The sequence below is a fragment of the Mytilus trossulus genome, unplaced genomic scaffold, assembly GCF_036588685.1.
Source record: "Mytilus trossulus isolate FHL-02 unplaced genomic scaffold, PNRI_Mtr1.1.1.hap1 h1tg000164l___fragment_2___debris__unscaffolded, whole genome shotgun sequence".
NCBI classification, from domain to species: domain Eukaryota; kingdom Metazoa; phylum Mollusca; class Bivalvia; order Mytilida; family Mytilidae; genus Mytilus; species Mytilus trossulus.
In genome coordinates this window covers 1,161,312-1,174,823 of record NW_026963305.1, presented here as the reverse complement: position 1 = coordinate 1,174,823, position 13,512 = coordinate 1,161,312, and the positions used below count along the sequence as shown (strand labels likewise).

At 33.6% G+C, this 13,512-nt stretch overlaps 1 protein-coding gene across 1 annotated transcript; it reads right to left on the bottom strand.

Annotated features, from left to right (window-relative positions):
* Nucleotides 1-10,003: 10,003 nt before the first annotated feature.
* LOC134700603 (uncharacterized) lies at nt 10,004-11,764 on the bottom strand. The gene has a single exon (XM_063561978.1). It carries the CDS (start codon nt 11,762-11,764, stop codon nt 10,004-10,006), a length of 1,761 nt encoding a protein of 586 aa, XP_063418048.1.
* Between the last annotated feature and the right edge of the window lie 1,748 nt (nt 11,765-13,512).

The window sequence follows — 13,512 nt, the reverse complement described above, 5'->3', positions numbered from 1 at the left end:
AAATAAAAAAATATTCACATTGTTTTGCATTGACGCAGTATTATAGTTTTGCTTTGGCGCGGTTTTTATTCTGGGTCATCCTCTTCATCTATATCTTGTAATCTAGAAGAACAAAAATCATAATTGTATTAATAGCCAAAGAATTATTATAGACTACTTCAACATCATTTTGTTGTGGTCTATAAGTACATAGAGTTGGAAAGGTACTCTTGTGACCAAAAATTAACAAAAACAAAACGTTGTGTCCAATCACACAAATAAAGCCAAAATGCATAATAAAAGTTTTTGTTTGCATCTTAATCAAGTCGTTATTTCGTCTTTATTGGAAACTATCTCATTGGCATTCTTATATAGTGTTTGCCATTCGTCGCTTTTTAGGCTCTGATTGTTTTTTCGTTTGTTGTCTTAGCAAAAATCAGACCGTTGGTTTTCTCTTCTGAATCATTCCCCTAGGCCTTTTTATCTTACTATATGGTATTGGTTTTTACTCGTCTCGTTTGTTTACACAACCCGTCTCTTTATCACTGGATGATAGTTGTCTCAATGGCAATCATAAAACATTCCCTTATTATAGATATTACATTCTATTCTGAAGATGCATATATGGTAAAAAAAACATGTTTATTCAGCTTAATATTTGTTCAATATAAATAATATGTGGATTCATTTATTTCCGTGGATATCATTTTTTCGTGGATTGCAGAAAAAAAACTTGCATATTCGTGGATATTTAATATCGTGGTTTTTCCTACCTTTGTATACAAAGGCTACACAAAATACGTTATTCGTTGAAACTTGGAATTCGTGGATCACCTGTACCCACGAACACAACGAAAATGTGTGTCCAACGAAAAATAATGAATTAACAGTATTCTGAATTTGTTTTGTAAGTGACCTAAACTTACTCAGTCTGACTTTCATACCCACATTCCTTTCTCCATTGGTCCAGGGCTGCATGAATTGTACTTACTTAGTTTGACTATCATACCCACAGTCCTTTCACCATTGGTCCAGGGCTGCATGAATTGTACTTACTCAGTCTGACTATCATACCCACATTCCTATCTCCATTGGTCCAGGGCTGCATGATTGTACTTACTCAGTTTGACTATTATACCCACAGTCCTTTCACCATTGGTCCAGGGCGCATGAATTGTACTTACTCAGTCTGACTATCATACCCACAGTCCTCTTTCCGTTGGTCCGGGGCTGCATGATTGTACTTACTCAGTCTGACTATCATACCCACAGTCCTCTTTCCGTTGGTCCAGGGCTATATGAATTGTACTTACTCAGTCTGACTATCATACCTACAGTCCTCTCTCCTTTGGCCCAGGGCTGCATGAATTGTACTTACTCAGTCTGACTATCATACCCACAGTCCTCTTTCCGTTGGTCCAGGGCTGCATGAATTGTACTTACTCAGTTTGACTATCATACCCACAGTCCTTTCTCCTTTGATCCAGGGCTGCATGAATTGTACTTACTCAGTCTGACTATCATACCTACAGTCCTCTTTCCGTTGGTCCAGGGCTGTATGAATTGTACTTACTCAGTTTGACTATCATACCTACAGTCCTCTCTCCTTTGGTCCAGGGCTGCATGAATTGTACTTACTCAGTCTGACTATCATACCCACAGTCCTTTATCAATTGGTCCAGGGCTGCATGAATTGTATTTACTCAGTCTGACTATCATACCCACAGTCCTTTCTCCATTGGTCCAGGGCTGCATGAATTGTCCTTACTCAGTATGACTATCATACCGCAGTCCTTTCTCTATTGGTCCAGGGCTGCACGAATTGTACTAACTCAGTTTGACTATCATACCCACAGTTCTTTATCAATTGGTTCAGGGCTGCATGAATTTTACCTACTGAGTCTGACTATCATACTCACAGTCCTTTATCAATTGGTCCAGGGCTGTATAAATTGTACTTACTCAGTTTGACTATCATAGCCACAGTCCTTTCTCCATTGGTCCAGGGCTGCATGAATTGTGTCTTGTACGTACTTTTCTATAAAAGCTGAAACGTTATTAAGGTAGGTTAGATAAAGGAAAGAGTAAAAGGAGTAGGCCAAGTAAGACCCCTTTTTAGCACCAAAACATAGCAGTTTTACAACATTGTTAAAATGTAAACTTTAAGCTATTTATTGGAAATAAGAATACTTTTGTAACATAAACATATACATGTATCAGATAATATCATCATTAAGTCATGCTAAATAACTAAACTCGTCACACTATTTGAGCATTTGAGTGGACTTTTATACAGCTTCCGTCTTAAATGGAAGTGGTCGCATTAGTATTTCAAGTATTCTTAAGGTCATTTTTATAAATTTTCTGTTTACAAAACTTTGAATTTTTCGAAAAACTAAGGATTTTCTTACCCCAGGAGTAGATTACCTTAGCCGTATTTGGCACAACTGTTTGGAATTTTGGATCCTCAATGCTCTTCAACTTTGTATTTATTTGGCTTTTTAACTATTTTGATCTGAGCGTCACTGATGAGTCTTATGTAGACGAAACACGCGTCTGGCGTATACAATTATAATCCTGGTACTTTTGATAACTTAATATTTAACTGTAAGTTGTATTTGATGAAAATAAATAACTTATATAAAGGTTGAAACTGAACACGGATGCGGTCACTTTCATTTTTAACCCAAACTTATCGGACCTATTCCTTTGACCAAACGAGACTACGTATACATAGTGTAACATCTCGCCAACTCAAATGAATGATCATCTTTATCAGTACGTGAACGGCTGACCACAATTTTATCACACAAGACGACCCATATGACATAGAATATAAAAGATTGAGTAAATCGTTTAAACTGGAAACTTAAACCCCGAGATCTACATTTTGTAACTATCTACAGCAATTTCAGACGAAGTATATTTCATTTGTGTTTAGTCCTGAATAAATGAATGCCTCTGGATGTATGAATTTCTCGCTGTGTTGAAGATCCCTTTGGATGACTTCATACTGTTTTCTGGTCCTTGGTCGGGTTGTTAAATCTTTGACACATGCCCCGTTTCCATTCTCGATTTTACCCGATGGTCAATTTCATAATGGCCGTATTTAGATGTGGTAAAAACATTTTAACGATTTGTTGACGAGTCACAAAGATTAATGAAATGCTATATATACAAGGTTTTTGTAAACGAAACGCGCGTCTGACGTATCACAATATAAGCCTGGCACTATGATATATTTTACAATAGTCATTTTTCGAGCCTTTAAATAACGCTTGCTGTTCGGTGTGAGTCAGGGCTTCGTGTTGTAGGCCTTTCGATAACCTATAATGGTTTTCTTTTTACACATTGTGACTTGGGTTGAGAGTTTTTTGATTGGCATTCATACCACATCTACTTTTTTCTATTTGTTAGTTATATATTTGCTTTGCCTTGAATGTATCCCAAATTGTAGTGCAAAATGTTATATTTGTAAAAACGATTTTAACTACACAACGTCATGTATATAATCCACGGTTTACCTGTTTGTAACTAAATGAAGCTTCCATTTTGAATTCCGGCATTTATTGGTCTGTTATTGATTCAATAAAAAAATAATATATTCAACAAATAGATGTGGTGTGAGTGCCAATGAGACAACTCTCCATCCAAATAAAGTTCACTTTAATATTTCTAATAATTTTTTTAAACGAACCAAGAAAAAGGATATTAACGTAAAAATTGTATTGTTTTTATTTATATTCTTGCAATTTTTCCCATGATCTTTAAACTGGTTGTTTGTAGACTAATATATATATTTTTACGTTTTAATTTTAACCATGGTGTCTGGGTTTTTCCCCGTGTAAGAATGCTAGAATTCTTTCATCACTTCGAACGTTTTGCTCTTTTGAAAACACTAAAACTGACAATTAGTTGATAATTCTAAAGCTTTTGTCTATTATCTTCAAAGTTTAAAATGAAAAAGGAATAAACACTAAACGGATCACTTAGCTGATTGACAGTTTGTAGAAGAATAATTTTTAAGAAGATGATTGAGTATGAACAGTTCTATCATGTGTGCCTATTATCTTGAAAACTTTAGTTTATCATAGACAGAAACTGTAAAAACAGAACTGATTGCTAAGCCAAGATATATAAATAAGTCATACATACAGTATGACTGAAACTCTCACTAAATGGGCAGAATCGATTTGCGCCAATTACAGTTTTGAAAAAGTATCAATTGTACCACTCTCTATTTTTCTGATGGTATTAATTGCGCCAATAAATGGAGTCAAATAAGTTGTTGAGCAAATGAGTTCAATTTTGGAGCAAAAAGATATATTCACGCTAAATAAAACTATTGCCTTAATCTGATTTGACACGTTTACAAATACCTTTTTAGCCTGAACTTAACGTTAATGATCGTTAATGAATAATACATATAGAATAATACATGGCAAACTTTTGCCATGTATTATTCTGTTTATCATATATTTAATAGAATCAGATTCATTGGATATCCATATTTTTTTTAAATCGTCCGACAAAAACCCTTGGGCTGATATTGATGTCTCGGGATGATACGACATATGAGACGGATTTTGCCATGTATTATTCTCTATATAATAGAACTAAACTTAGTGGTCATAAAATGAGATCTCCCCTAGTTTTTGGGTGGGGTTCGTGTTGCGTATTCTTTAGTTTTCTATGTTGTGTCATGTGTTCTATTGTTTGTCTGTTTTTCATTTTTAGCCAGGCGTTGCCAGTTTATTTACGATTTATCAGTTTGACTGCCCCTCTGGTATTTTTCGTCCCTCTTTTATTTGAATGGACTCAAAATATATACACACTTTATGTAAAAATAATAATGTATAAAAGAAAACGAATTTTTGATCGCAAAATCAGTGCAAATTGTAATAATTTTTGATTCTTAATTTGTTAGGCAGCACCCATTTAATATTCGGGGGGGGGGGGGGGGGGGGGGGGGGGGGGGGGTATTGATTTTTTTTCTTGACAAGCTTTTTTTTTCGCCTTCGGCATATAGTGGCAGCTGAGGGTGAAATTATTTTTTTCTCAGGGTCAAAAACAAATTATTTTTTCCTCCAAAAACTGGAAACACACTTTTTAAAAAAAAAAAAACCATAGCCCACCCCCCCCCCCCCCCGAAAATCAGATGGTTGCTGCCTTAATATACCTTCAACTGTTAAAACCTCTCCTTCCTCGTATTCCGATTCAGATGATGATTTATCTGAAAACCGTTCATCTAGTAAGGCTGTGGTTGAAGAGTTTTCTTCGGAGGCTTTTTCTTCACTGGCCTTCAGTCGATCGTCGTATGTGGTCCCATGATCGCTATTGTCGTCTGAGCATGTTTCATCTAATGACTCCTGATGTACAAATAGTGGCTCCACCTTGTTTACTTTTGCTGCAAATGTCTGGAAAAAATACAGTCACTAAAATAATCGAATTCTGAAATGCAATACAGTACCGAAACTGCAAGTGCTCTGAAAGTGTAACAACAAAAACACAAATTGTTTGTGTCTGCCTTAAATATATTGAGGATGTTTTGGAGGCTCTCTGGAAGATAAGCCTTAGCTAATGAATTTATAAATTTATCCTGATATACAAATTATATGTACAAAAAATGTATGTTTATTTGTACATTTACTTATTTATATACATATTAACTATTGAACTCCAGTGCAACTGATGTAAAGTCTAGATGTGCAGATACATAAAATTATTAGGGCTGACGGTGTTAAGTTCTGTGCTGCTTGAGATAGTGATATAATGTTGAGCGCAGAAGTGCAGTATTGGGTTGCACTGAAGACAAAGTATATACTATGGAGAAAACATCCAGTACTCAAGATGTAAAAAATAGCGTTAAACGTTCGGGATTTGATATCGACATTTTAATATGTTTGCGGATTGCAGACAGTGACGCTACTAAGCTTGTTCTATGTAAGAATGCAACCTTTAAGTCCCTAACAAAACATTCGCTATGGGCACTCGATTTTCTAAAATTCGTGTTTCACAACTACGATATAAATATTAACATTCTTCAAAAGTTGAACTGTTATACCACTGTCCCAGATTTAGGAAGGGGGTGACGCCTTCAATACAAATAAGAAGATGTGATATGGGTGCCATTAGGACTCGGCATCAAAGTCAAACTGTATCAAAATGTAACAATAATAGATCGAAGTACGGCCTTGAAGCTTCAACATGGAGCCTTGGCTAAGCCTTGACACCGAACATAAAGCTACATAATAAGGGCGCTTTATTGCCCAGTGTAACACTATTCAAACAGGAAAACCAATGGTCTTATCTAAAAAAAACGATAAAAGAGCACACCTATGATTCACACCAACAAACGACAACCACTGACCTAATATATGTCCGAAGCCAGGAGCCTGTTGTGTAGAGGTTGTCCTCAGTTGGTTCGTATCTATAATAGTTGTTTATTTTTGCGCAAGGCGTTTTATTATGAGTTAGGCCGTTAGTTTTCGCGTTTGAATTATTTCATAATTTTCATGTCGGAGCCTTTTATAGCCGAAAATACGGTATGGAGTTCTTTCATTGTTGAAGGCCGTACGGTTGCCTAATACTTTCATACATCAAATTCATTTGAAGTTTGGTGATACGTTGTTTCATTGGCACTCATACCACATCTCCTTATTTTTATATGTACATTTTTTGTACGTATACGGTTCCAGCGCTGCATGTACCTTCTTCTATAGCAATGGATTTTGACTTTAAAAAATATTTTGTTAATCTGCATCATACCAAAAGAGCTCAATAAAAAATCAACAGTTGTGTTATTTATATTTTACGTCAAAGAATAATTTTCCTCTTTATCTACTTACAACACGGCTCCTCTCTCGTCGAACTTTTGGTTTCCTTTGGTTGATTGGATTCCATTGTCTTTTTCGTCTACAGCAAAAATATTGTCGCAACTAACAGTAAAAAAATCATTATAAGTATAATGAGCAGAGCTGAAAACCCTAGATAGACATGTGTACATGTGCTTGAGGTACAAGACATTATTACTTTACCATGTCCAAATTTTCCAAAATCTTTTATTTTGTTTGTCTTTAAATTTATTTTTTCTTTCTGTCTTTCTGTTAAGACTTTATAGGTATATGTACAATTGTTGAAAATATTTCTAGTATATAGTTATGAATCCAAGCCTTTCAAAATTTGTATATATTCAAATATAGTCAAAAATTGTATGTTTTTTTTTCTGTTTTGACTATGCGAGTGAAACCGGTAGAAAGGGACATGTTTTTTTTTGTTTGTTAGAAGTAAAGTATTCGTACTCAACGAAAATGTTACTGGTTCAGTCTAAAAAATATGTTTGTGTGTAAATTATAGTATTAATACTTGTATAAATCAACTGAACATTTGGAACAGTTAAAAACGTACCACTAATCCATATTTCGGGTATTCTGGTCAATCGTGAAAAAAACCCAAAATGGGTGGCTATTTGTTGGACCCTGAATAGTCAGTTGTACCATAAACAAAACCAATACGTATAGTCTAGATCATGTTAAACCCTTTTGAAATAAGACATTTTGTATTGAATATTTTAGTTAAATCAAATTGGTTTGTAGAGTTTAAAAAAAGAGAGAGATTGAAAATCGCACATTTATTGCATATGTTATAAGAATTGTTATAAGAATTGGATATACATGTTTTAAGATATTGAGAAAGTTGTGTTTTTGATAAAACGTCCAACATGGAATTTTTGATTCAAAAGTTTTATCGAACTAGTTATGAACTGTTTATAATACTAGCTCAAATCATAGTTGATCATTGTTTCAGAAAAAAAAACTCGAATAATAGTCCCAATGAAGGCAGTAAATTTAATTAAAAAATGCTACTTACGAATAAACAAATATTGTCCGGAAGCGGCTGTGTTCTGACCTCCATCTTGAGGACTTAATAATAAATGTAGACACAAGCAGAATTTAATGAATGAAATATTCGTTGCTGAGCTTATTTCTATGCGTAAAATATGCCGAGGCCTTTGTGTAAAGGGATACAGAAATTAGCATGCTTTTATAACGTAAATTTCAAACTCCTTAAATGGTAAATTATCTGTCTGATTTATCATTATTATTTTCTTAATTGATATAAAGTAATTAAATGTAATGACGGATTTTTTGCCAAACTAATTTCATAATTTCAGATAATGATTTTATAAGTTCCCGCTTTTAGCACCTCCCTCATGTTGTAAAATTCCCCGACTTACCATTTTATTACTGATCACTATTTTTAAACATTTTAATAAACGTTTTATGTATGGCTTTAAATTTATAAGTTTGAATTGAAAAGTTATGGGTGAAATGTCGAACTTGACAATGTAATAATTCATTTGTATCTGATCACGAGGGTCTTTACCACAAACATTTCATTGCTAAATCTTTCTTTTCGGAATAAAATAGTTATAAAACGAATAAAATACTGTATTTCATGACAAAACTTTTCTACCATATAAAATATACGTATCAACTTAATTTCATTTTTTTTTTTACAATTATTTTGTTTATTTTGAATGAATCCTAATGCGAATTCCGGATCACAGATTACATCCGTTAAAACTTGTTTGACAATAATTAAGTTAAAAAGAACTTAAAATCTTTTTTATAAATCTTGAAGACATATCATGATAATAATTTCGAGATCATAATTTTGTTATTATTTTGAAAAAGTCTTAGCGTAGACAGTAAAATGCGAGAAAAATCACACCGAGTTCAGGTATGAAAACTGTTTATTGGCAGTAAATATGTCATTAAAAGAAGGATGGCGGTATCACAGACATAAAATGATGATATTGTGTATGTAAATCCAACGATTGATAAATTAAAAGTAGTGTTATAAAAACACATTGGATCCTGGGAAAAAAGTGACCTTGCAAATATTTCAAGGTTACATGTATTTAAGTAATGACATTATTTAATATCAGACAGTTTGTTATAGGCTTAACACATTACTTGTTATTTAATGTTATATCTAATTTTGTTTAATTTTATTTCATTTATTGAAACCCATAGAAACTGTAGTAATAGTGATTTGTGTATATCAATTTGTCACTCATGCCAAAAGTGTGTACGACTTTAATGTTTATTGACTTGGATAACTAGTTTTCCTGACGAATGTCGATGCATATGGTTCTCTCCGGAATACCATTTATGAAATAATTAAAACATACCAACAGGATATCATAACAAACTACCGAATTATACCACTTACCAGGTTTTGTTATAACATGAGCAACACGACGAGTGCCACATGTGAATCAGGATCTGATTACCCTTCCGGAGCACCTGAGATTACCCCTAGTTTTTTTGTGGGGTTCTTGTTCCTTAGTCTTTAGTTTTCTATGTTTTGTCTTGTGTACTTTTTTTTGTCATTTTCTTTTTTAGCCATGGCGGTGTCACTTTATTTTCGATCTACGTTTTTGAATGTCCCTTTGGTACCTTTCGTCCCTCCTTTCAAACAAATACAAACGACAAGCCTCTGTAGATGCCGATAATCTGTCGATGTATGCTGTACAGTAGTTGTCGTTTGTTTATGTAATATATACGTGTTTCTCGTTTCTCGTTTTGTTTATATAGATTAGACCGTTGGTTTTCCCGTTTGAATGGTTTTACACAAGTAATTTTGGGGCCCTTTATAGCTTGTTGTTCGGTGTGAGCCAAGGCTCCGTGTTGAAGGCCGTACTTTAACCTATAATGGTTTACTTTTTAAATTGTTATTTGGATGGAGAGTTGTCTCATTGGCACTCACACCACATCTTCCTATATCTATGAATGAAACAATTATGGATTATATAATTTGTGAAAAGTGCATCTTACAATGTTTTGCAATACACATGAGTCTAATAGTAACATTTCAAAAGTATTTTCGAACACGCCTTGAAGATTTACAAATTCATGCATTTTCTATTATTATCTTGGTATCTGCAATGAATGTATTGTGTTTGAACGCACTATGTCCAAATTTCTTTGAAATTATTTCCAAAGCACATACATCTAAGTTATCGATACACAATTTTATACATAGCAGCAAATTTTCCGTTCCGATTGCTGACGAGTAGAACGGAGTTTTCTTTGTCAATATAAATAGTTTGAGGACGTTCTAGTCCAACACTTTTCCCAAGAAGTATCCGAATCTTATTTCTATCAGGGGAAATAACTACAATACAATGATTATCACTGCACGCGACGTAAATATTACCGTATTTGTCTGTTGTTACGCTCTGCGGTCCTCGCATGTACTCATTTTGGTACGTCCATATCAATGCACCCGTTAACGAAACGCAAAATAAAATATGTTTTTTATTGTCTGCGTAATAAATGCTGTCTGTACCGATATGGAAGTTTTCAAGCCTCGATTTGATAGTTGTACTCTTAATCCTGTTTCCAAAGTAGTCTAATTCAAGTAACTCGTTGCCTTTCATGCCAACAAAAATAGCGTAGTCGTCACTACAAAGTCCCCACCCTGACTTTTGTAATGGAATCGTGTCTATAATATCCCCGTTCATACAGTTAATAAGTTTCACCTCGTTTTGGTCGGGATATGATACTGCGATGGTTGTTCCATCTAACTGGGTTACGTCCCATGGGTCGCCAGTTATTTTTATTTCTTTTAGATATTTTCCTAAAGCGCTGAATACATATAGATGGCCATTTTTATAGGAAGACTCAGCCACTATTATTTTTTTGTCGATTAACCTAATAATACTAGAGATGATACCAAGTTGTCCAACAGGAATTGATATTTTCCTATGAAAAAGCAGTGATATTTTCCTTACATCTATTTCGTGTCGATTTTTTTCAGGGATTTGAGTAAGTGACGTTTTACCGCTTTTTAACGTAATTTCTCTTGATGATCTAGGCGTTGTAAGAGATCTAGATCGAACCACTGGATGTAAAGCAGATGTATGCGCAGTCACTACGTTTATTTTACCGAATGATGTAATTTTACCCATGATCAGTTTGACACTTGGGGACGTTTCAAATGAAATATCAATGTCTACAGTCGTATCACTAGTCTGCAAATACTGCAAATAACTTCTGCTCGATTCTAGTTGGGATTCTGTATGTCTAATGCCATTAAATGCTTGTATATCAGTGGCGTGTAGTTTGATGCCTTTCAGATCTCTTTGTAGTGAAACCAAGTTATCGCGTCTCTCGTTTACTTCTCGAAGAACTGTACCAATCTTTGAGTGCTCGCGAGATTTAACGTCGTGTAATTCGTTCGATAATTGTTCTTCCAGTTTGTCTAAATGCTCGTTAAAATGTGTTCTTAACGTGAAAATTTCGCTTTTTATTCGTGTTTCTTCCTCTGTGATTCTATTCAAATTGTTAGACCTACTTCTGGCTAATTTATCCAAGTCTCCAACTACACATTCGATGTCTCTGTCTAGTTCCTGAAAAGCAGCCGACGACTTGACTGACGCAGCCACACTTTCCAATGGCGTAACATCGATACATTTATGATGGTCAGTAAGGATACACTGCATACAGCATGATACCTTGTGAGATGGACAGTATAATTCTAATTTCCGGTTGTGTTCGGTACAGTCGGGATTAATCGTGTGAATAAAAGACGGCAGTTTTTCATACTGATTGGCGTCTATTGTTGTATGACCACGTGACATTTTCATCCGTTTGTGGTGGTCAACACAATCATCACAAAGTCCTTCCTCACACTCTAAACACCATCTAGTTGATTTTGACTTTTTACGACTAATTGAACAGGGACCACAGAAAAGTTCTATGTTTTCAGTTGCCATTTTAATGAGAACATTTATATTTTACATTTTTTTTTTGTATTTCGAAATCTGTCAAAAAAAAGAAAACATTGTTATTCACAATCAAACCAATAAAAAAAGACATAGTCTCATCGGTAAAGTCCCGCTCCATCTAATTTCCTTAATTATAAAACATAAATGACAAATAATCGGATTCGCTTTATTACATTTTTAAAATTTTGTAGTGTATTATAAAATGTAACCTCTGATATTTCAATTCAGAATTTTTTACTTTATTAATTTAAAAGTTTATATTTCGTCTCAAAATTAAAAAAAAACATATTAGCAAGCTTAATACTAGGTTACGGATTGACCTTGGTCAGCTACTAGTCGGATATTTTGTCCATAATTCCAATAATATAATATTACTAATTCGGTCAACATAAGGTGGAAATAGTTGCGAAAATTAATATACAATAACAATACAATACAATAATATTTTATTAATAGTTGCGAAAATTAATATAGAAAACAGTTCGTTTGTGCTCCAAAATTAATTGAAAGGTAGAATTTTAATTAAAATAACTTCTTATGCATGATTTCATAAAAAAGAATAAATGGCTAATTAAACAATGTAAACACAATATCTTAATTAAACCTACCTTGATTTTAACAGCAAGGAAACACTATCGATCTTGTAATTAATTTTTTTAAACTAAATATTTTTTGTTATAGATCTGCGTGTGTGCAACGACATTTGTGAAAAGAACGTAATCAAATCGTGAATGTTTTTGTCTTTAAACTTGATTGATTGAAATAGATACGTTCAGTTGAAAAGAACAAGTGAAATGCAAAACAACATATGAAAGTTTTTTGTATAGCGTTACTGTAAAACTTTACACAAAAGTAACAATGTAAAACATTTCAACCGAGCAATTGCAGCGATCGAATGATGTAAAGCGTACGATAACGTTGGTTTTGTCGAAAAGCTCACACTAGAGTTTTCTATATTCAGAATATTAATGTTTTTATTTACTCATATATATACGCATATGTTTGAAAAAAATAAAAATGGTACTGGGAACCTATGATATACTATCTCATTGTTCTCTTGTCATGCGATACAAAAAATAAAGATCCTTTAATCATGTTGTTTACTAAGCCTCTCAAGCTGTCAAGTCAGGAATATTCTGCTAAATTAACTTTGGAAATAAAAAAAAACCAAAAAGCAATTAAACTGTCACTCACCAGTGACCTATTATCTTACATAGAACAACGATAAACGATACATTAAACGGAAATGTATGTACATGTATCAAGAAAATGTAGATTTAAAAGAAAAATCTATGTACTTGAAATTAGGGAATTGATTATTTTAAGAACGTTTTTCGTCGTTTTTATGTGCTTCCTATAAAATGGTTCACCTTTTTATGAAAGAATTCAAACGATCACATTTCAGAAAATAAAAGAGGTAAATGCATTATTTTTTTTAATTTTATTTATAGTTGAACGAGCTTAAGCTGTATGCCATATTTTATCAAAATCTTTTATAGCCCATTTATTATACCTTGACCCTAATTCGTGCGTCCGAAGCGCTTTGATAGCTTTCTCGGCATTAGAACGTTCAAATCTGCAAAATTGAAAACAAAAGATGATGAATACTTGGACACGTCAGCAAGGAGCTATGTGATAAAAGACAGAAATTGATTGTCAAATCAATCCATGGTTAACTTTGCCTGAGTGAATAGTTTCTTTAACTCAGTTTAACGCTTTTTTGTTTGCTGATTTTT